The following is a 22,761-nucleotide window of genomic DNA, read 5'->3' as shown; positions in this document are numbered from 1 at the left end:
AGCCAAGAGTGCAGTTCAGGACGATTGGTTTTCCCTGGGCCCTCTACTTGTACCTCTCTTGTTTTCTGCAGTTGACCATTAGTGAGCACTGCGCAGGCTGCACCCATAATAAAGCTTTGCTAACAGCCAGGAAGTGCAAGGGATCTTAGGGTACCATTTTGGGACTCTACATGGAGATTTTTAGAGTACGTTTGGTAGACTGACTAGTGTTTGTGGAACAACTTGCTTTAAAAAAACACCACCATGGTTTATTTTGACCTCTGAATCAAGTTACTGAGGAAAATTTTGTTAGAGACTTTCTTGATTTGCAATTATTGGTGATTTAACTGCAATCTGTTGTTGGGAATTCTGCTAATCCTAAAATAATGGTATCATAGCCGAGGACCATGCCCTCCCCATGAGATTTCTCCAACTAGAGGCTACTGAAGTGGCTTGAGACCACATTATGAAGAAGTAGTTTCCATACTGTAGTCAATTATAAGTTAAACATAAAAGCAATTTGCATCTTTGTTGCCTGGTGATGTGTTCTCATGTTTAATCTTCCATCACAAAAATATCAGATCAAAACTAAACAACATCAGTCTTCTTAGCAATTTTTTCCTTAATATGCAAGTTTTCTGACTTGGTATAAACAGGTTAGGTCTGTTTCATTAAAAATAACAGTCAAGTCTTTCATGTAGTATATAACTGCAATACAAAAGAGGCTGGTAAAAAGAGAATTGCACCTTGATGCATGGAAATTTATAATGGTGTTTAAAGCTAAGAAAATTCTGTTTAAAAATAATCTGCCAGGACATTAGACTTAAAATATTGAGGTGTTGATCTTGGAAAAAAGATATTCAAATAGCTTCTGAACATATCTGCAGTGGAATGGAATATTTGAGGGAAGTGTAACTAAATGCACCAAACTGCATTTAGAGGAAATGTATAAGTTCTTGTAATAGTTAATAGAATATTATATTTTTACCATTTTATCTTAAATCAACCTGAAGCACTGTTTGGGCCATATGGAGCGATATTTGTTTTTAAAGTTAAATAAATGCTGATGAAATATTTTTCACCCATTTACCAGCTCTTGCTGCTTCACACTTCGAGCTTATCACGCACATCTTTGATACTCATACTTCTGGTCCTGTTTTTATACAAAGCAAATTTTAGTTCTAACTCTGATCATGTATGTTAGGCTGTTTCTGAGACTACTTTTGATTGCTTCTCTCTGGGGAAAATAGAAATCTTGGGAAAATATGTATCAAACGTGAATGTATTGTTTAACAAAATAAAAAACATCAGTATCTAACATTGCAGTATTATTTATTTATATACATTATTTATATTCCTTTTTGCATATTTATGAAATGTAGCTTGCTACAAGCAATATTGCAGATACTACCACTGTATTAGAGACAGCTGAAAACTGCTACAGCTTTTGATATTTTAGCACATGTATTTTAGGTTTTACCATCTGAGGGGAATAAAGTTTGAGCGAGTGGTTCTTAGGCAGAGTTTTATAGAAAGGAGGAGACAGAGAAGTTGTAATGTAATCTTGAGAGAAGTTTGTGTGTTCTTTCTTGTGGATGATACTAGCCTAAGTAGCAGCTAAGGGAATTAAGACTTGGTGGTTAGGTCTATTTAGAAACTATGAAAAACCTGTACTTATCTTGCAGTTAGGAACCTAGTAGTCTTAGTGAAATCATTACACTTTGGAAACTACCCTGAAATCATTACGGTTATTTACTTGTAAATGAACTCTATTTACGTTTTAGTAAAGCATCTATTAGAATACAGTTACCTTACAGCCACCCCCACATGCTGACTGCTCTGTCTTTCTACTGAATATAACTAAGCCTTTCTATAATGTGGGTCAAACAGAGAGAAATAAAGTGAGGGCCTTTGGTGCCAGCAAAAATATAAGGGAACACTAAAAAAGGCAGGGAGGCAGTATAATCCCTGGGAAATATAGCTCATTTGTGGCTTCTGCATACAGTTGCCATGTTCTAGGGTTAGTGTATATCAGAGCCTGTTGAGAGTGGAAGGGTAGCTTTCGCCCTAATTGAAATGCGGTCCCAAATTACAGTGCTTTAATTTGCCCCAAAGGAGTGAATAGAAACAATATGGAAGAAAGTAGAGGGGTTACTTAAGAGACAAAATTGGAGTAAGAGATAACCACTGAGACCTCAGTGGTAAGTAACCACTGAGACCTTTTAAAAAAATGTACTCTGTGTGTGTGTGTGTGTGTGTGTGTGTGTGTGAGAGAGAGAGAGAGAGAGAGATCCCTCGTTAATAAACTCTTTGTTTTACTTTTAAGGTGTTCGTGGCCTTTCAGTCTATGCTTATTTTAATAGTGGGAGCTGTACCAGAATATCACATTGATCAGGAAGAGATTCCAACAAGTAAGGAAGCACTTGCAAAGCACATCAAGTTTGCTAATAACTTCACATCTATAGTAACAGAGGCAAGTACATTAGGTTACTGTTATCTAAACATTTTTCTGTATTTCAGGTTTCTTCTAACCACATGGCTTCAAGGTAGGATACTGCCTCTTCAAATCTTGGGACAAAATTTTCATTGGATTTTTATTTGCTTTGAAATTTTGGGCGATCAAGAAAGGGCTTCCCTTCTGCTTTTCTGTATACTGAAATATCCTGTACACTAGATCATTTTTCAGATATTCTTCAAGCATGTGGAATCTTCACGTACACACTTTTTTACATGTGTAGGGTTCTCTCTGTGTGTTCAGGAAGCCAGCGTTTACAAGCTTGAAGTGGGAACAAGTGCAGTCCTGCTCTTCTTCCCTATGTGTGTTGAAAGAATTCATGAAAAGTACTCTGGTGAGCAGGAAATGAGGATCATTGACAACAGTGAGTCACTTCATTCTCACCTGAGTCATTTTCAGATTGGTGTATCCCAATTTGCTTGGATTATTTGATGTATTGAACAGATAGATGACACACAGTGATTTCCCCCCTTAGGCTAAAGCATTCAGATAATACATCAGAAAGGGGAGAAACAAACTGAACACTGACAGTATAGCTGCTGTTTTGTTGAGTAATTCTAAATGGGTGTGTTACTGAACATTGGAGAGCAATTATGACTTTTTTCTGTATTTTTTCAGAATGACAAATTAATGCTTTTGTAATAGAAGCAGAAAGAAGTATTTCTTCCCATTGGAGCATAATGTTAAGTTTAACAAGAGCATTATATGATATATTGAGATGATTGCAAACCAAATGCAAAATTGTTCTTTAGAATTGTGTGATGCTTTTGTTCCTTCTGTCTATAATAAAATGGATCTACGATGATTCAAGGAAACATTCCAAAACTAATGCAAGTTAGCTTCTGCTGAGTATCTTTGGAGGCCATTGTTAACCTGTCCTTAGGCTCCAGGGTTTTTCTTGGGCCATTAAAGGAAGCTGTTGTGAGGCCTCTTTTAAAGAAACCATTGCTGGACCCCACTGACCTGGTCAATTACTGCCTGGTTTCGAACCTCCCATTTCTGGGAAAGGTGATTGAGCAGGCAGTAGTGGAACAGCTGCAGGGCTTCCAGAAGGATGTCTTGGCCCTAGACCCCTTCCAGTCCGGGTTCCGTCTGGGACATGGGACAGAGACGTTGCTGGTCGCCCTCACAAACGATCTTTGTAGACATCTGGATCGAGGTGGCTCAGCGCTGCTGATATTGGATCTGTCTGCAGCATTCGATACAGTCAATTACAATATTTTGACTCACTGCCTCACCGATGTGGGGATACGAGGGACTGCCTTACAGTGGCTTGTCTCTTTTCTCCATGGTCGGGGACAGAGGGTGGTGCTTGGGGAGAAATTGTTATCCCGCCACCCTTTGGTGTGCGGGGTCCCACAGGGAGCAATACTCTCCCCATTATTGTTTAACATCTATATGCGCCCCTTGCCCAGTTGGTGCGAAGTTTCGGACTTGGGTGTCGTCAATATGCAGATGACACCCAGTTGTATCTGATGATGGACAGCTGGCCCGACTCACTCCCAGATGTCCTGGAACATGCTTTTGCAGCCGTGAGTGGTTGGTTGAAGCAGAGTCGGCTGAAACTGAACCTGACAAAGATGGAGGTCCTGTGCTTGAGCCATAGGGGATTAGGTTTGGGACTCTGGCTCCCGGCCCTCAATGGGGCACTTTTAGTGCCAGTTCTGAGGGTTAAGAGCCTGGGGGTAATCTTGGATGCCTCCCTGAAAATGGAGGCACAGGTCACAGCGGTTGTCAGGTCCTTTTTTCCCCATCTGTGGCAGACCAGGCAACTTGTTCCTTACCTGTCAACCCGTGACTTAACTACAGTGATCCGAGCAATGGTCATCTCTAGGCTAGATTACTGTAACTCACTCTACGCGGGGCTGCCCTTGAGCCTGATCCAGAGATTACAGCTGGTACAAAATGCAGTGGCGTGTGTTGTTATGAGAGTGCCAAATAAGGCGCATATAACACCAATCTTACGCGAGCTGCATTGGTTGCCAGTGGAGTACCAGATCAGATTCTAGGTTCTGGTATTGACCTATAAGGCCCTGTGCAGACTGGGACCAGCGTATCTATGGGACCGCCTCTCCCCATATGTTCCCCGGAGGACACTCCGATCAGGGGACAAACAGCTGTTGGTGGTCCCTGGCCCCAAGGAGGCCCGCCTAGGCTCGACTAGAGCCAGGGCCTTTTCGGTCCTGGCTTCCAGCTGGTGGAACGCTCTGTCTGCTGAGATCAGGTCTCCAGTGTTTTGGACACAATTTAAACTATTAAGTTCCCATTTATTTCTAAGACTGGGCCTTGTACACTGAGAGATAATTTAAGGTCATACGGTCTATGGGTATAAAATGGTACATTTATAGAAGGTGTCTAATTGATTTCTGACTGTGTTTACATATTTGCTAATAAATGGATATTTTTGTACTGAAGAAATCGTAGTTGCAAGAGTTTCATTGTGTAAGTATTTCACTGAGAGTGGTTACACTGTTTCTTTAAGTGGATGTAGTCCCTGGGAACTTGTATAGGTGTTACTATTGACCGAATCATTAAGAAGCATACCAAAGCGATTCCAATAACCCAAAGTGGCTTGCCGCTTCGGGTTTTGGGTTATTCTGAATAATTTTCCGAATATTTCCCCGCTGCACACCCCTAATCATTAATATTTATGATTTTAAAATTCTTGAGAGAGATAGAAATGGCTCTCCAGTTATCAGATTTGGTTTGGCCGTTAGGTTTAAGACCTTCATTGGCAAGTCATCTTGGAATAGACATGTTGACAAAAAAGATTGTATCTTTAACTTAGCCAATTCAAAGTAAAGTATCTGGCTCTGGCAAGTTTTCAAATATTTCTAATTTTTAAAAATTTTCATTTAACCCTTTAATGCTTGAATATTAAGGCTATTTTCATGCAAGATGATTGGTATTACTTCCCAGTCCCCACATCTGTGTAATGATGTTCCTCCCATGTTTCTAAAAAAACTTTAGTAAAATCAGAATCAAAACAACTTATTGTCTCTTTTAATATATTATCTTTCAAGTTACGAATTTGAACTTCTGCATAGTCTGACTACCATTCGTATAACATTTCTAGCATAAGAACCTTAATTGCATTTGACTTTGTTTCATGTTTAAAGAATTGTGACTGAATAGACACTTCTAAGGCCTTATTTATGCTGGAAGCATATAACTAATTTACACGTACATGTGCCTGATGTCACCTTTCAAGGAGTCTTAACCCATGTTCAAGCTTTTTGCCATTGAAGATCATCCATTTTCTGGAGGGTAGACATACATGCATATGTTTGCTGCATGTATAGCAAGTACTTCCTTCAGATGTAACCCAGGGCTGCATGGAATCCTTCCCAGATGACCTCTTAGCAGTCACTTTGATTAAGTAAGGTAAAAGTTAACATCAAAAGAGAGAGTACAGTTCCTTACAGTTTCACATTTTGTGTTCTTAGCATTTCCATTGAGATGCAAGCATAGTTAGGCCTTTATTCTGGATTCCTTCTCATTACACTCCTTTGTCGCCATTGTACACAAGTTCAGATTACTCTGTATTTATATTACGGAGAATGTGAGGTGGTGAGAGAATCAGAAATTGCCAGTGATTTATAGCATAACATTTCTGTTCTTGCAGCTGTATGTGTGGAAGTGCTTATGATTAACTGGAAAGTCAAACTTCTGTGCTTTGGTTAAGACTAGATCCATGCTGGAAAATATTGTCGTGATCTGCACATGACATTGAGAATTACAAATTAATTATCCATCAGCTAACTCATCTTGGAAACCTTAAAACTTCTGTTAATGCCCTTGCAAACTTGTCAAAGGCCTGAGGGGACAAAAATTTTGCAAAACCTATTAGAATATTTATTTTAAAATATTTATTTGCCATTTTTCATCTAAATAAAGTCCCCAAATATTATGAGTTTTCCTCTACATTGTTAATGCTTTTTTCTCGTTCAATAGTCAACGTAATAAATCTTGTCAAAGTTTGTACTATTTTACTGTGCAGCTTTTGAAGGTTGCTTCTAGTTTTGTTCTGGCAAAGGAGATGTCTAAATAATCTCATCCCTTCTTCTCAGCATTTTCAGCAATAAAGGGGGCTATCAAGAACAGAATTTGAATTTCCCACATTTTATAAAGTAAATGGTGACGTTTTGGAATTTGGTGTTAGTAAAAACCTTCAGATCCCAGAAGAAAAGTGTCAGGAACCACGTGTGTGAGAAATGTAAGTGCAAAGGGACTGATGTGTTGTTAATATTTTGCATGTTGTGTATTTGCACTTACATTTTCCACAAGTGTGGTTTGTGTAGCTCATCATGTTTTCTTCTTGGATGAGCAGCACTTGATTGTGTAGCATTTTTGTTTGTACTGATGATTAACCCACATATCAAGGACTTCATCAGAGGCTCCAAATCCGTTGCTTCCTAGAATTAGATTGAAATACAAGGTCCAGCTGTTTAAACATGTAGCTGTTATGAATTCAGCTTGACATTTTGCTAGTTACCATAGTAACCAATGTCTGTCTGCTGCTGTTACCTATGCAAAACTCCACAATGTATTCCAAACCAGAGATCACTTCTCTGATGATCCAAGATAAGCGTGCTTTCCCTTTTCTAAGTCTTCAAACAATAGGGGCTGTCGAAAACCCTCTCCAAATCTTTTTGTGGGATTCTGGAATAATCAGAGCCAATCTTTTGCAATGTGTATGCCATGTAGGTCAATGTACAATTAGAAGGGTATAGAAAAAGTAAAATGGTTCCAGTAGGGCAGGCCCGGAGAGATTTAAAGAGCTATCCTGAGCAGATATCTTCAGTGGGCTTACAAGGGTGTGACACTGCCTGGGATGGAATTGTTAGCACAGGGACTGCCTTAAGGACAGAGAAAGAACTCCAGGGGTTCACCTAGTCCAGCGTTCTCTCTCACACAGTAGCTAGCCAGTTACTACAGAGAACCAACAAACAGGGCATAGAAGCTGAGACCATGTCCTGACATTGCTTCCTGGCACTGGTGTTCAGAGGTTTACTGCCTCTGAAAGTGGAGATTCCCTTTACTCCCCATGGCTAGTAGCCATAAATCTATCTAAAGCCATCTGTGCTTTTTTGGCCATTATTCTATCCACTGGCAGCAAATGTCACAATTTAATACTTGTTGAGTACAAAAGTATTTCTTTTTATCTGTACCCACTGCCCATGAACAGCCAAAAAGACAAATAAGTGGATATTAGATCAAATGAAGCCTGAATTCTCCCTAGAAGCTAAAATGACAAAACTGAGGCTATCATACTTTGGTCGTGTTATGCGAAGACAAAATTCTCTGGAAAAGTCAATAATGCTAGGAAAACTAGAAGGCAGTAGGAAAAGAGGACCTAAAACGAGATGGCTTGACTCAATAAAGGAAGCGACGTCCTCCAGTTTGCAAGATCTGAGCAAGTCTGTTAATGATAAGACGTTTTGGAGGTCTTCCATTCATAGGGTTGCCATAGGTCAGAGGTGACTTGTCAGCGTATAACACACACACATTGCCCATCAACTTCATTGGGTGCTCCTCAGTGTTACTATTGTGGGAGGGGGAGAAAAATTTTCTCCACCCCATGCATAATTTTATAAACCTCATATGTGACACACACACACCCCGCCGTCTTTTTTCTAGACTGAAAAGACCCAGACTCTCCAGCCTTTCCTCATAGGGTAGGTGCTCTAACCCCATCACATCTTGATTGCCCTGATTATAAGATTCTGAAGTAAATCGATAGCACGTTAGGATCTTTAGGAACTTTTTTCCTCTAGTGTTACTTCCAGTTTTAGAGCCTCATTGGGTGAAAAATGGCTGGGTATTATAAGCAAGTTTTTTGGAGGGGAAGTGTGGGTGGGGCTTCCCCTCGCTGCCTTTTTATATTGTCCTCTCCCCCGAATTTCTGGTTTATGATAAATTATCAGCAAGCTGATTCTCACACACTAATTTTGTCATGTCAAGTTTAATGCTCAAAATGCGGAGATAACATACATTCACAGGTTTGTTATTGTATTTTAACTGATAAACCTCATTTTTTTGTTTTCAACAGTGGTATTTAATCAAACATGAAGCATATAAAGTGAGCCTGGCTTCATCCTTATATTTTGCTGGGTTACTCATTGGAAATATAATGTTTGGCCCATTGTCAGATAGACTGGGAAGGAAGCCTGTGTATATGTCAGGTAAGATCTTATGGAAATTTATCTGCATGGAGTCATTTATTTGTATGTTTCCACTTTGTCAGTTAATATGAATGCTCTTTGTTTTATGAAAGTATATTAGACTTTTTAGCATTAAAATGAACTGATCAGTGTTGCTTCCAGCATGCACTTGTATGCATTTTACTGACATAAACTGCAGCAAGAATGTCTCTACAAAATCATGAAATTACAAAAGAAAAATTGCAAAATTTATATCAGGTCTGAAAAATTTAAATATCATTGAAAGTTTACATTATAGTATGACAGGAATATTTTTCAACAGATAATTCTTGATGTCCCTCAGGTTATATTGGCTCAGGTGATAATCTTATGAAAAAATCTGATTCTTGAGAAGAAAGAATCTTTACAAAATTGTGTATCTAAATGATTGTTCAACTTTACCAAATTAGCCGAATATTACACAGATTAACTGTTGCCAGAACCTCATTTAGAAGCATTTAAGATTTTTAGAGTTAGTAAGATTTTTAGTTAGTAGATATGCATTGGTGTCCTTAACTGATTCTGTAACAAAACCTAATAGGACCATCTCTGAGATGCATCTTAATGTATATCCTGTTATGAATACTATATATATAATTTTCAGACAGTTAATTATTGGTATTTCCGGCACATATACAAGTGAATCCTGCTTTACCTTGGCCAACATTTTTCGCATTCATTTTTCCTCATCTGCTTTTGAGGAAATTAACACTAGCAGTGCTATGTTATAGTTTTCACTTCTTAGTTTTTATTTGAATTATATTACATGTGTCTGAACACTATTTGATTGTTTTGAAACACTAAAAATGTCATATGATCATTTACTTTAGCGGAGTTAAGGTTTCACCCATGATGCAATGAAAAAGGGAGTGTGTTTTTGTCTCCTTGATAATTGTTCATTATTTAGGATTAATACATTAGATTATACTCACTGTATGTGTTTTGTGCAGGTCTCTTCTTTGATGTTATTTTTGGGTATATCTCAGCATTTGCACCAAGCTATGAAATTTTTGCAATATCACGCTTTTTTGTTGGGATTACAAATGGTGGTATGTCTTTAGTGTCTTTTGTTTTGACACAAGAATATGTAGGAAAATCATTCTGGGCGTTGACAGGTAAGATACCAGGACCTGGTTAAATCTGTAAAGTAAATCTAATTCTCCTTGCAAATTAGATACGTGTTTAGTGGGTGTTAAAACTTGAATGTATCAGTATTCTTAGTCGAGAGTCAATTGATTTCATGAGGGAACTTGCTTAGGTAGTACCTTTCTAGACCATTGTGGTTACCTTATAGCAGTAAAACTTTAAGAACTGTGTTCAAAGTTTTCTGTATACTTGGCTGTCAGTTGCTTTTAATGGATGTTTAATGTAACATTTTTCATTTCTAAAACTCATCCCTAGTTTCATTGCCCAAAAATTTTGAAATGTTGAAAAAACTATTTTTCCTCAGCATAATTTTTTATGATAGCATTTTTTTCTCCCTGTCATATGCCACATCTACATTTACGGCTTTCCAAAGTTTGAAGGAAACCATTTTTCCCAATGCTTGCCCACCACCTCCCTCCTACAGCATGGCACATGGACTGAAATTGTTTGTCAGACTTACAGGTGACTGAACAGTACTCTGTTTTCCCGTAGGTTTTGATTTCCATAGGGCCTGCTCCCAGAAGCAACTTGAAAGCATGCAGGACACCTACTTGGCCAACTTCTGAATATTATTCCCTCTAAAATAAAGTAGATCACTAGAACAGCAAAATGTGGCTACCTTTAAACTAGTGGAAGATTTCTACGTATCTAGGGAAACCCCCTAAACATTAAAAGAGTACCTATTTCTTCCTTTATTCCCCCAAACAGGACCCCCCTCTCCCAAACAACAACCAGAAAACCCAGAGAAAAGATTGTGAATGCATGCCAGTGCAAGCCTTCTTTTTCCAATTGTCCTTAAAGGTGAAGGCCTCTTTCATATGTCCTAAGCTTGAGTGGTCCCCACATATTTTCAAAGTCCTCTGAAGATCTTTGTATCCTTACAAGCCTTTGAAAAGCAGGAGATACTTCCCTCATTTCCAGATCTCTCGGAAAGAAAAGAGACAGAGACAATTTCACCTTGTCTAGAGTCTAGAGAAGGAATAAGGAATCTCTCTATCTTGGGCTGAGTCCCTTGCAAGTCTCATGACAAAAAGATTCCCCTTCCTTCCTCTGAACCAAAAAGAAAGGTGGAGGAGTCTGACACTTTTATTAGACAGGGGCAGGTTTCATGAGGGGAAAAAAGGCACTTGCCAACTTCCAAAAATTTCCTCGATTTCACCCATAAATGGCTCATGTCCAGGCTAGTTGACTGCCCCAAACTTTTATAAACAGTGTGCATGAATGTAAACATGATTAAACGCCTGCTCAAACTCCTGTTAAATTAGGTTTGGGGCAGCTGATCTCAATCTCTGAGTGCTTTATTAGTGATAGGGGAGGTTTCTGGAAGATGTGAAAGAAAGCAGGCATTTTGTATCTGTTACGTGCTGTCAAGTAGCTTCTGACTTACGGTGGCCCTATGAAATAACAACCTCTAAAATGTCCTGTCTTAGGTTTTGCAACCTGAAGGCTGTGGCTTCCTCATTGAGTCAGTCCATCTCACATATCTTTTCCTTCTGCCTTCAACTTTTCCCAGCATTGTTGGTTTTTCCATTAAGTCTTCCCCCGTTTTTTACTGCACCCATTATGACAACCACTCACCCATCCTGAATAAGCAGTGTTATATAGTGCTCCAGCACTCCTATTCCTGTTTGACTGGAGCTGAACAAAAACACACTTCTCGCAGGAGGAGACACCGCGACATTGTGTTGCTGGTTCCCTGATGTCATTATTAGGTAATTTTTGTGACAGTTGGGCACTATATAGAGTTATTTTAAAAATGGCCCTGTCCAAAGGTTTGTAATCAAAACTTTCGTCCCCTAAATGAACGTTGCAAGAACACTGCATCTGTCATTGATGCATGTTGTTTATCACTAGATAATTGTAGAGGTGGTGGCTTGTATATGTGAATGCACTCTGATAGATCAAGCACCATGGATAGAGCTTTCATATTGCAGAATGCCTTTTTGATGGAATTAGTTCATACATTCAGCTGGGCCATCAAGAGACAGCCGATGTATAACACATGTGAACCCGCCAGTTGCTCTCGGGGTGGCTTGATCATTTGTTTTCTTAATTTGGGGAAGTCTTTCAGTTATGCCATTGTAGATGAGTTGTAAACAGAATGTGGTCTTGTACCTTTTTTGATTATCCCTCTATTTTCCTCTACCCCTACTTCCCCATGTGTGTTATTATTACCTTGTAGAAAATGTAACGAGTCATGCCTTCTCATTGTCTTGTTGATTCTTCTTCTCTCCAAATGCTTCCTTCCCATTTTATCTGTTACTGCTTCCTGTCTATTTTTCCCTTTATGGTTTCTCCCTCCTGTTGGTTTCTCTTGGCTCACCTATCATTTCCCCCCCGGCAGAGCTGGCCATTGAGAGGTTGAAGAGGTGCTCCACTCCCTGCTGCCTGCCATTTCAGGTGCTGTGTTGTTTAGTATCTCTCAGCCATCGAGCAGGCTGAGACAGTTGATTAGTACTTGGCAGGGAGAGGGAGCCACTGTTTCACAATAGCACACTGATGATGTATTGGTAGACATGGCAACCATGTCAAAGGGTCCATAAGCTCCAGTTTTTCAACTGCAGTTTGTGAACTCTCCTTATGGTATTTATTATTTCTTACACTACATACAGTAGATGGCAGGCATTTTGTTCTTTAACTTTGGATTCTTCCATAATTGCCTTAATTGAGAATGTTTTTAAGAAATATCTGTTCAAACGACATCTTCATAAGGTCAGGGTCCTATGAATATTGGCTTAGTATATGTTAATTGAAATCAGAGGATTTAGTTTTTCAAATCAGTATGATTCAAATTGAAGTGCTAATAAGTTTGGGAGGGGGAGAAGCTTTCTGCCTTTGTTCTGTAGCTTCTGTCTCCCTCTGGATTATTTATTGGAATATACAAAGATGCATCAGCTATGTTTCTTTGTACCCTCTCTGCTCAGTTTGAATCTATTGCATGTCCTTCACTTCTCGCTTAATCTACCTCAGTTTAAAAAATAATTGGAATCTAATAAAAATTTTACATCAAATTGTTGCTCTCTGTTAGCTGTCCTAAGGTTGAGGAATGTAAAGGGTTAAGATACCATGAGCAAGGTGTTTCATTATAAATGGCACACAAGTCCACAAAGCATTTCATGTCTTTTAAACTTTAGGAGGGTTATAGATTAGAATATACATGAAGTGTCTTTCTTAAGTAATTTGGATTCTTCAAGAGTAAGGGCTTTTAGAATTGTGGCCCTGCTACATTGATGCTGTTGGGAGAACTTGAGATACTAGGGAAATGGTACTAGTATTTAATGCAGTAGCTGATTTCTGTGTTTTGCTTTCAGGCTCGTTAACAAATGTGACATTCGCAGTTGGCATAGCGGTTTATGCCTTATTGGGTTATTGTATACGGGAGTGGCGGTTTCTGGCCTTTGTATCAAATTCTCCTGGACTTTTCTTTCTTCTTCTCTCTTTGTAAGTAACTATTTTATGTAGGTGTGAGCTAACTTGAAAGAAATTTACTCTGTCACTGGAAGGCAGAATAAAAGTTTGGTAGGTATTTTGCTTGCTATATTAAGGCTACATTGATGTACTGCACCCCGGAAGATAAATTTTATTTATTTAATATCCCACCTTTCCCTTTCCTAACAAAAAAACCAAGGCTGCAGACAAGGAAACTAGGTTATAAATGAGTGAAACCTGCCAATGGAGTGATGGATACTGGTCGGGCCTGGCAGGGCCTCTCGCTGTGTTTCTGCCAGTTGCAGAATAGCCAGTGCTGATGGTGCCTGAGCAGGAGGGGCCATTCTGGTGGACATGCAAATACTTCAGATTGTGGCAGAAAGCTAACTGTAGTTAGTGTTGACCTTAGAGCTAATGTCAAGTTACATGTCAGGATGCATCCAAACCATGCTTTCCACTTGTGGGGAAGATTCTTTTATTACTACAAAAGGGAAGAGGGTTTTTGCCAATTTCCCCATTGCTGTTTCCAGAGATCCACCAACCCCCAAGGACATGTTGAAGGGCACAACAGGCTACAGTGGGGAGGAGGAGGGGGGCAGTTCAGGTCTCTGAGTGCCACTCTCCACGTGCCAGACAGAATCCTGCTCAGTACAATCAGTTTTGAAAAGAGAAGGTTAGGGATGTGTGAGTTTGTGGACTGTGCCCCATCTCTTAAATACTGCATCTATACCTGGACATAAAGCCTAATATGTATTTAATTTATTTAAAACATTTTAAGCTGCCTTTCCACTCAATTTAGGGCCCGTAAAGCAGCAAACAATAACAATAAAACGTGCTTAAACACACACACACACAAAATAATGAAAGATGATTAAAACGAAACATACAGACACATACATGGGAAGTTGGGAACGAATTTATAATAAGGAAGATATCCTTTTGTATAATGAAGCTGCATGTAATGTATATAGATTCTTAGAGTAGCTGGTGGAATAATGACACAAATGGATTGCAGAGAAGAAATCTATAGAGAAAAAATTAATTAAAAATAAAGCAAGTAAAAGATGTTTTCCTTCTTGCACTTTGTCTTGTGACTATGGTATTATAATACACATTACTGTAATATTACTGTGATTGTTCAATTGGTTATGGCTTTAATGTAACAAGCAATTACGATGCGTCATTTCCAGTAGGTTTGTGTTCCTCTTGTCTTATTGAATGAAACAGCTTATTTAGTCTGTCTTTCACACTACTAATAGTAATTTAAAATGAATTGTGGTGAGGAAGTCTCATTTGCCATTTGGAAGTCTGATGGGCTTTAGTTAGCTGCTGCACTGATAATGTGCAATGAGAGAATGCAATAAGAAAAAAAATGAGATTGGACACGATCCATCTCACTGCATACACGGAAGGCAAGTGTGCCCATGTTAAAGCTTTATTATAATGAGATGAAAGAAAAAATGTATGCATTCTTTATTTTCTTGAGAATACATTGTTAGATTAAATTATAACTATGAAATGCAGCCATAAGGGGCAGATGCAAAAGCAGGAGTATTCTGCCCCTTTGGATTTAGGAAGATGGAAGCCTTCCTGGTTGTAGCAATGGGTTCTTCTCTTTTGTGACTGAAAATGGAGTTACTCAACTAAAGGGTTTTAAAAAGAAATTTATGATAAACTAGTGCATTAGTTTGTCAGTGGTTTGTAGAATTTAATATTTTAATCAATTTTCAGATTGCAAATCTCTACAAGACTCTATATATATTTTACAAGTTCTCTATACTAGAAAATTTCTGTCAAACTTTGGAAAGCATTTAGTATCATAGAGTTGGATCCTGACTAAATTGAAAGTTACCACTGATTCTCTCTTTGTGCTGCAGACCCCTCTCATGTAGTCTTTTGAGTTCCCTGTCGACCAGGAACAGCATTTCATGAAGATCAGTGGGCTGCAGTTGCAAGGGGAAGGTGAGAAAGTTCTGCTCTACAGGTGGAAAATTGATTCTAGATCCAACTCTATGATTATCACATAATCAGACACTTGTATTAATATGCAGACTTTAAAAAAGACAGTATTTTAGCGAGTAAGCTCAAGTGTTTTTGTTGCAATATTTCTCTTTCAGTATGCTTCCAGAATCACCAAGATGGCTGTACTCCCAAGGCAGAAGTGCAGAAGCAGAGAAAGTTCTACTATCCATTGCACTTGGTAATGGAAAAGAAAGAATTGCTGTGAAACTGAAACAGTGTGCTGGAGCAGTGAAAAAGGATAACTCAGCATCCAGTGTCCTAAATTTAGTTCAACACCCAGTCCTTCGGTGGCGTACTGTCATCTTGATGTACATCTGGTAATTAATAAAAAGAGATTCAGAGAGTACATGAATTAATCTCACATGGGAAAGGCAAATCCTAATGGGGAGAAATTTTATTCTGAAGCTGTGTTGGAACAGTTTTAATGTTTGTGGTACATCAAACAGACATAAATACCTAAGAGAGAACTAGTTTTCCTGATCACCCTTTCTTTTGAAATTGTGAGATCTTGGTGTCTTGATTTTTCATAAGCTTCCCCCCCTCTTCAGTGTATCGGATTGAGAACTGAGGTTCACTGTCCGTCTTCTGTGCAGCCCCACATGGGGGACTGCACCTGCGCAGGCCTGCCAACCGGATTTTTCTTTTCTAGACTATGTCCACTGGGGGGCGCACGTACGCACCAATGCGCATGCGCGGCTTTTCCCACCCGAGCGACATTGGACGACGTCACCCCCTTCCCCTCAGTTTCTTCTTTGCCGCCGACCGGTAAAGATCTAGCTGTCCGTTGTGAAGAAGATAACGCCATTTTGTGAGGAGATCGTTTGTTTTGGCGAGAGATGGCTGAGAAAGCCTTATTCAAATGCTGTTCGACTTGCGCTACCAAGATGACGAGGACGGATGGCCATTCCGTTTGCCTCGAGTGCTTGGGCGAAGGACACATCGTTGAGAAGTGTGAGCATTGCCAACGATTTACGCCTAAGGCCAGGGCTGAGAGGGCTAACAGGTTGAATGCCCTACTCTGGAGGAGGGCTATGAGGGCATCAAGAGTCGCGGATACCCCTCAAAAAGGTCCGTCGCCAGTAAGCGGGACAGTTGAAGCCCCATCAGTGATTGCACAGTCTGCCCGTAGCTCCATTTCCACCCCCCGCTCCTGCTCTTCGGATCGGTTCTGACAAACCCCGACTCCGATTTCGGATCCGAAAGATGCTTCGGGCTCCACTTCGGATCGCGTGAAGCCTTCAAAGTCGGATCCAACTCGGAAGCAACGATATCGATCCAGGTCTCCCTCGAGGTCGGAACCACCGTCTACGTCGACTCCGAAGGTGCAGAGGACTTCGTCGGATCCGAACATCCTGGCCGGATCGGCTCCTGAACCGTCGGATCCGATGCCGGAACCAACATCATCGGTTCCAAAACATACGGAGCCGACTCGCCTCAGCCTCGCTCCGAAGCCTAGTGCTCGGTCGGAACCGCAGGCTTCGGATCCGTTGACAACATCGGATCTGGTGACTCGGAGTCGAGACTACGACCGTACCTTGCCCTCTCAGGGTGAGAAGAAAGCCAAGAAGAAGTCGAAGCACAGACAATCGACTTTGGTCCAAACTGATGAGGTGTTCTGGGAGAAGCCCAAGACTCCTTCCCCGCACCTGTCTCCTCCATCATACCATTCTTCTGGTGAGGACGGTGACCTGCCTGACGCTCCACCTCTTGCATCCTGTGCCGGGCCGGCTGATGATTTTACTGGTAGAGAGAATCTACCCTATCATTCACCGTGGAGAGGTTTTGAGAGAGAAGGCTCCCTCTATGCAAGGTCTCACCGATCCTATTCCCCGTCCCTTGGCAGAGAGTATTAGGGTGTCATACGGAGCGATTTCTCCTGCTATGGGTCACCCGGATGGGGTTCTCCCTACCAGCAGCGCGGGCCTTATCAAGATCCGAGCCCTAGCCCTCCGTCTGACCCGTCACCCGAGGACATCATTATTGGGACTGGTCGTATTTCTCCAACGGAAGATTACAGGCTCTATACAGAACAGATGGTCCGTATGGCCCGTTCTCTGGACATCGAGATTTCGGCTGTAGATCCGAAGCCGAAAGATAAAATTCTGCAGTATGTCCACTCTGGGAATCCTCATTCCCATTCACAGAAGGATTAGTGGAAATCATCAACACGATCTGTGAAAAGCCAGCATCAGTTTACCCGACATCTCGTAAACTGGAAGCTCTATATAAGACCAGAGATGACGTCTGTATGCATCTCTTTGCTCATCCACCACCTTCTTCCCTCATTACTGAGGAGATGCAGACCCGTCAGCGCCAGGGTTCCCATGTTGTACCCATTGACAAGGAAAGCAGGAAGCTAGATTCATTGGGCAAGAAATTATGCTCATCGGCGGCCCTTACACTGAAAATTTCCAATTATTCGGCAATCATGGGAGCCTATCAGATTTTCCTATGGAATCGCATGGCGGTCTTCATGGAAAAGCTTCCTGCTGATCAAAAAGTATTGGCTAAAGTAATACTTGATGAGGCGCTACGGCTGTCGTGACAACAAATCAACGCTGGTCGCAACACGGTTGACACCTCTGCGAGAGCATTGGCATCCTCCATCGTGCTTCGCAGACACTCATGGCTCCGCACAACTGCACTGCCTGTCGAGACACAAAACAAAGTAGAGAATCTACCTTTCGAGGGTCAATCTCTATTCTCATCCAGAACGGATGAGTACCTCTCGTAGAAGCGTAAAGACCGACTGACAGCTCGCTCCTACGGGATTCTCCCATCCAGGCAGTTCACCGACAATTGGTATCAGTACTGCTTGTCTCAAGGCTATCGTGAGATATCGTGAGATTCGGCAACATAGATATCAACCGTATCCACGTTATGGGTCCTACAGGCCCTTCCAACCCCCTGCGAATACCTTCCACCGCAGGAGACCTAGTTACCGGCCACGGCGCACTCAACAGGACCCCGATGCCAAAGAGTCAGCAACTCAACCCAAGCAGTTCTGACTAGAATTTGAACAGTCTGTCGTTTTTGGAAACAGATTGGCTCAGTTTGCCTCTGCATGGGCAGAGATTACCCGTGATAGTTGGGTACTCAACGTTATTGCTGTTGGTTATAAAATTCAGTTTGATGTTTACCCTGTGTTGTCTCTTCCTGATTATGCAGTGCAATCCTCTTCTGATAAGTTACAGACGGAGGTTATAGTGCTTCTCCAAAAGGGAGCAGTGCAGGAGGTTCTTCCTCAAGACCCCTCCTGGGGTTTTTACTCTAGGATGTTCCTTGTAGACAAAAAGGATGGTGGAGTACGGCCTATTTTAGACCTGAGAGAATTTAACAAGTTCGTTCTCGTTAAATGGTTCAGAACGCTTACCTTAAATACAGTCCTCCAGTTAATGCCTGAGGACATGTGGTTCGCCGTTCTGGATCTCAAGGACGCATATTTCCATATTGCCATCCATCCTGACCATAGGAAGTACCTTAGATTCCTTTGTAATAATAGGACCTACCATTATCAGGTGCTCCCTTTTGGACTATCAACAGCCCCCCGAGTTTTTTCTAAATGTATGGCTGTTGTAGTGGCATATTTGAGGGAACAAGGTTGTACCATCTATCCCTACCTTGATGATTGGCTTTTGGCAGCACCCTCTGCTAATGACCTTCGGGTCCAAATTGATACGGTGATGCTTACCTGCTCCCGGTTAGGACTTTTGGTTAACCTCAAAAAGTCTAACCTTACCCCGTCCAGGAGAATACTATTTATCGGTATAGAACTGGATGGCGATGTAAATAGAGGTTTTCTGCCCAGGGAACACGCATTAAAGATTGGCAGGATGGTGAACCTGTTTTCGAGATGTAGGTTCCAGTCTGCGACTGCTATCCAGAGACTACTCGGCCTTATGGCCTCGTCTACAGCAGTTACCCCTATGGCCCGGTTGCATATGCGACCTCTCCAGATGTGGTTCCTCTCGGTTCATGATTTTGAACACGAATCTCAGAACAAGAGATATTCCATCCCTAGAGGGGTTCTTCGTTCCTTACGATGGTAGCTTAGTGAAGCTAATCTCTTAGGTGGCGTTGCCTTTGGGTCAGTCCAAACCGAGATCACTATCTCGACTGATGCCTCCACGATAGGAGGGGGAGCCCAATGTGGGTCCCTTAGGGCACATGGGGTTTGGTCAGAGCAGGATAGGGAAGATCACATTAACCTGCTAGAATTGAAAGCGGTACGTTATGCCCTTATCGCATTCACAGACACGCTACAACAGAAATCCGTTCAGGTGCTCACGGACAATTGCACCACGATGTTCTACCTGAACAAGCAAGGGGGCACTACCTCCAAGGCACTGCGACGAGGCCATTCGAATTTGGAACTGGGCCAGGGAAAGGAACGTGTTTATTCATGCAGTCCACATTCCGGGCACCACAAATGTGATCACAGACAAACTGAGTTGTATGCGATCCAACAATTACGAGTGGACCATAGCAGACTCCTACCTGAATACCATCTTTTTGGACTGGGGGTTCCCAGACATAGACCTCTTTGCATCAGAGGACAACAAGAGGGCTCCACAATTTTGCTCCAGGGGAGGTCTAGGTCGCCATTCCCTAGGGGACGCGTTTCAGATACTCTGGACAGGGCACCTGTTTTATGCCTTCCCTCCGTTCCCGCTGTTGTCTCGAATCGTCACCAAGATTCAGGGAGATGGGCCTCACATAATTCTAGTAGTGCCCTTTTGGCCCAGACAAGCTTGGTTCCAACATGTCATGCAGCTGTCACAGGGGTCATATTATCGGTTCCCTCTGAACCCGGACCTTCTGTCCGACAAGGGGGTTTGGTATCACGACCTACCCAAACTGAGCCTCACTGCTTGGCACATTATGGGTCGGAAGGAATGTCTGACAGAGTAGCTGAGATTTTGCTGAATGCACGTAGGGACACTACTCGCAGGTCATACTCTGCTAAATGGAAGCGTTTTGAAGCCTGGGCTAGTGACAAGGGAGTGAATGTTTGGGATTGCCAGCTGTCATCTGTGTTTGAGTTCCTCCTGTCTCTAAAGGACGGGGGACTCTCTAATTCCTCTGTTAAAGTTTATTTGGCGGCCATTTCAGCCTTCCACCCTAAGATAGATGGGAAAACAGTTTTCTCCCACAGCCTCTCAAAATCCTTCTTGAAAGGATTGTATAACATGTTTCCACAGGTTAAAGATATTGTTCCTCAATGGTCACTGCAAGTAGTATTGGCGGGGCTTATGAAATCGCCCTTCGAAGCGCTAGCTACTTGTGAGTTAAAATGGTTGTTTTGTAAGGTGGCCTTCTTGGTCGCCATTACATCTGCTCGCAGAGTTAGCGAGTTGGCAGCTTTAAGGTCGGATCCTCCGTTTTTGAAAGTCCATGAAAATAAAATGGTTCTGAGACCTGACCTTCGCTTCAGACCTAAAGTCTCTACTCAATTCCATACCTCGCAAGATATTGTCTTGCCCATATTTTTTCCTGACCCTACTAATAACTCTGAAAGGGCCTTACATTCCTTGGATGTGAGAAGGGCTATTTTATTTTACCTTCAACGTACTTCACAGTTTAGATGTGCAAAACAACTGTTTGTATGCTATTATGGGCCCAGGAAGGGAAAGGCTGCTACAGCTCAATCAATTTCTCGCTGGGTGACTCAGACTGTTAGGGCTTGCTACTCGCAGGCTACGTTGCCTTGCCCTTTGGAAATAACAGCTCATTCCACCAGGGCACAAGCTCTTCTGCGGCCTTCCTTAGGGGGGTGCCTCTGTTAGACATCTGCAGAGCTGCAACGTGGTTGTCTTCCGACACGTTTGCTAAACATTATGCTCTGGATGTGTGGGAAAGGAAGGAGGCTGCTGTTGGTCAAGCAGTGCTTCAATCCCTTTTTCAATGAGAACACATGCCCGCCTCCTGGGTAAGTGGCTTGTGAGTCTCCCATGTGGGGCTGCACAGAAGACGGACAGTGAAAACAGAGTTGCGCTTACCGTAACTACTGTTCATTGACGTCTTCTGTGCAGACACACAACTCTCCCTCCTACCCCGCTGTGTTCTTCCATCTAATGTGAAGGCATTCGGCGGCAAAGGAGAAACTGAGGGGAAGGGGGCGACGTCGCCCAATGTCGCTCGGGCGGGAAAAGCCGCGCATGCGCATTGGTGCGCACGTGCGCCCCCTAGTGGACGTAGTCTAGAAAAGAAAAATCCGGTCTGCAGGTCTGCGCAGGCGCAGTCCCCCATGTGTGTCTGCACAGAAGACGTCAATGAACAGTAGTTACGGTAAGCGCAACTCTGTTTTCCTGTCCATGACAACACCCTCAAAGTTTCTGTGATATAATGGCTAAGAGATGAAGGGTATGAGAAATACAGCATAAGCACTGTACTAAAATTTCCATTTAGAGATTTTAGTTGTTTGTGTGTTCCTACATACATACAGGGGCATTTGGTGTGTATGAATGAGAGCCACAGCACAATATCCTGGTATCATTTTTATCTGCCTGTGGTTTGTTTTGCATGGAGGCAGAAGGGACTGAGTCTCTTTCCTGCTAAGAGCCTAGCAGGATGAGTAATGTTGACCTCCAGACTTAACTGGGGGACTCAGTTGCAGGCAGCGCAGGAGGGAGCAGGGTGCAAAGCAGCCACTGTGCTCTTGGCAGGGCAACTCGTGCCACCCTGATTCAAATGCCAAGGCCAGCCAATTAGAGCAGGCTAGCCTGAGCAGCGTGGGGCAGGGGAGAGGGCTGCGGACCTGGAGACGCAGTTTCCTCTCAGGTTCACTGCTGGCCCTTGTAAGGAGAGGCAGGCCCTGCCCCTTGGCACTTGACTTGTGGCCATCATCCCACCTAGCCCTCCCTTTTATCACAACTTTGGAGTGGAGCAGGTGGTTTGGTCATTGGGCACTGATCTGTTTGGGGGGAAATGGCCCGTGAGCTCAGTTTCCCTATTATGAGGATCCCCTTAAGCTTGGGGGCTGTCAGGTCCGCCTCACTCCCAGGTGCCATCGGATCCACAAGGGTGTACACCCATGTGGTATCCCACTAATTGTTATCCCATGGTCTGAAGGGGCATGGGGTTCATCGGCTGGCAGGTGGGTCAGCTGATACTCAGATCTGTGCCGTATGCAGTACCAATGCTTCGCAAGCTGTAAATCAATAAAGTTGTGGCCTCTTTTAACTCAATCATGGTTGTCTTGTGTGTTTTGGTTGCCTTGCCCCCCCCTCCCCACAGCTCCCCTCCACCTTTTGGTGCTGGCCTGCAACTTTCTGCTCCACATGTTGTTGTCTCCCAAAAGATAGAGGATAGGAGAGAGAGAGGCCTGAACTGCTGAACTATTTCCAGTGCTCCGCTAGTACCTTTTCTTTCCTGCTTGCTGCCGACAGGAGGGGGCTGCTACCATCCTGCTGTGTAGATACAGGGCAAGGCTGTTCATTCTCCAGCTTATGGGGATGAGGGACATAG

General features: G+C 42.4%; 1 protein-coding gene across 5 annotated transcripts in view; it reads left to right on the top strand.

Moving 5' to 3' along the window:
• The window catches only part of LOC129331969 (solute carrier family 22 member 15-like), a 36,877-nt gene that overhangs the window by 4,045 nt on the left and 10,071 nt on the right, over positions 1–22,761 (top strand). For all 5 annotated transcript variants that reach the window (XR_008597302.1, XR_008597303.1, XM_054982679.1 and 2 more), the window contains exons 2-6: positions 2,306–2,452; positions 8,547–8,679; positions 9,648–9,812; positions 13,155–13,284; positions 15,390–15,611. Coding sequence is in view for 3 of the 5 variants with exons in the window: in XM_054982679.1 (XP_054838654.1) it covers positions 2,306–2,452; positions 8,547–8,679; positions 9,648–9,812; positions 13,155–13,284; positions 15,390–15,611 (797 nt within the window). In the remaining 2 variants the exon portion in view is untranslated. The remainder of the gene's footprint in view (positions 1–2,305; positions 2,453–8,546; positions 8,680–9,647; positions 9,813–13,154; positions 13,285–15,389; positions 15,612–22,761) is intronic.

This window comes from Eublepharis macularius, chromosome 6, assembly GCF_028583425.1.
Source record: "Eublepharis macularius isolate TG4126 chromosome 6, MPM_Emac_v1.0, whole genome shotgun sequence".
In the NCBI taxonomy this organism is placed as follows: domain Eukaryota; kingdom Metazoa; phylum Chordata; class Lepidosauria; order Squamata; family Eublepharidae; genus Eublepharis; species Eublepharis macularius.
The sequence above is the reverse complement of the archived record's forward strand: the minus strand, read 5'-3'. Positions and strand labels throughout refer to the sequence as shown.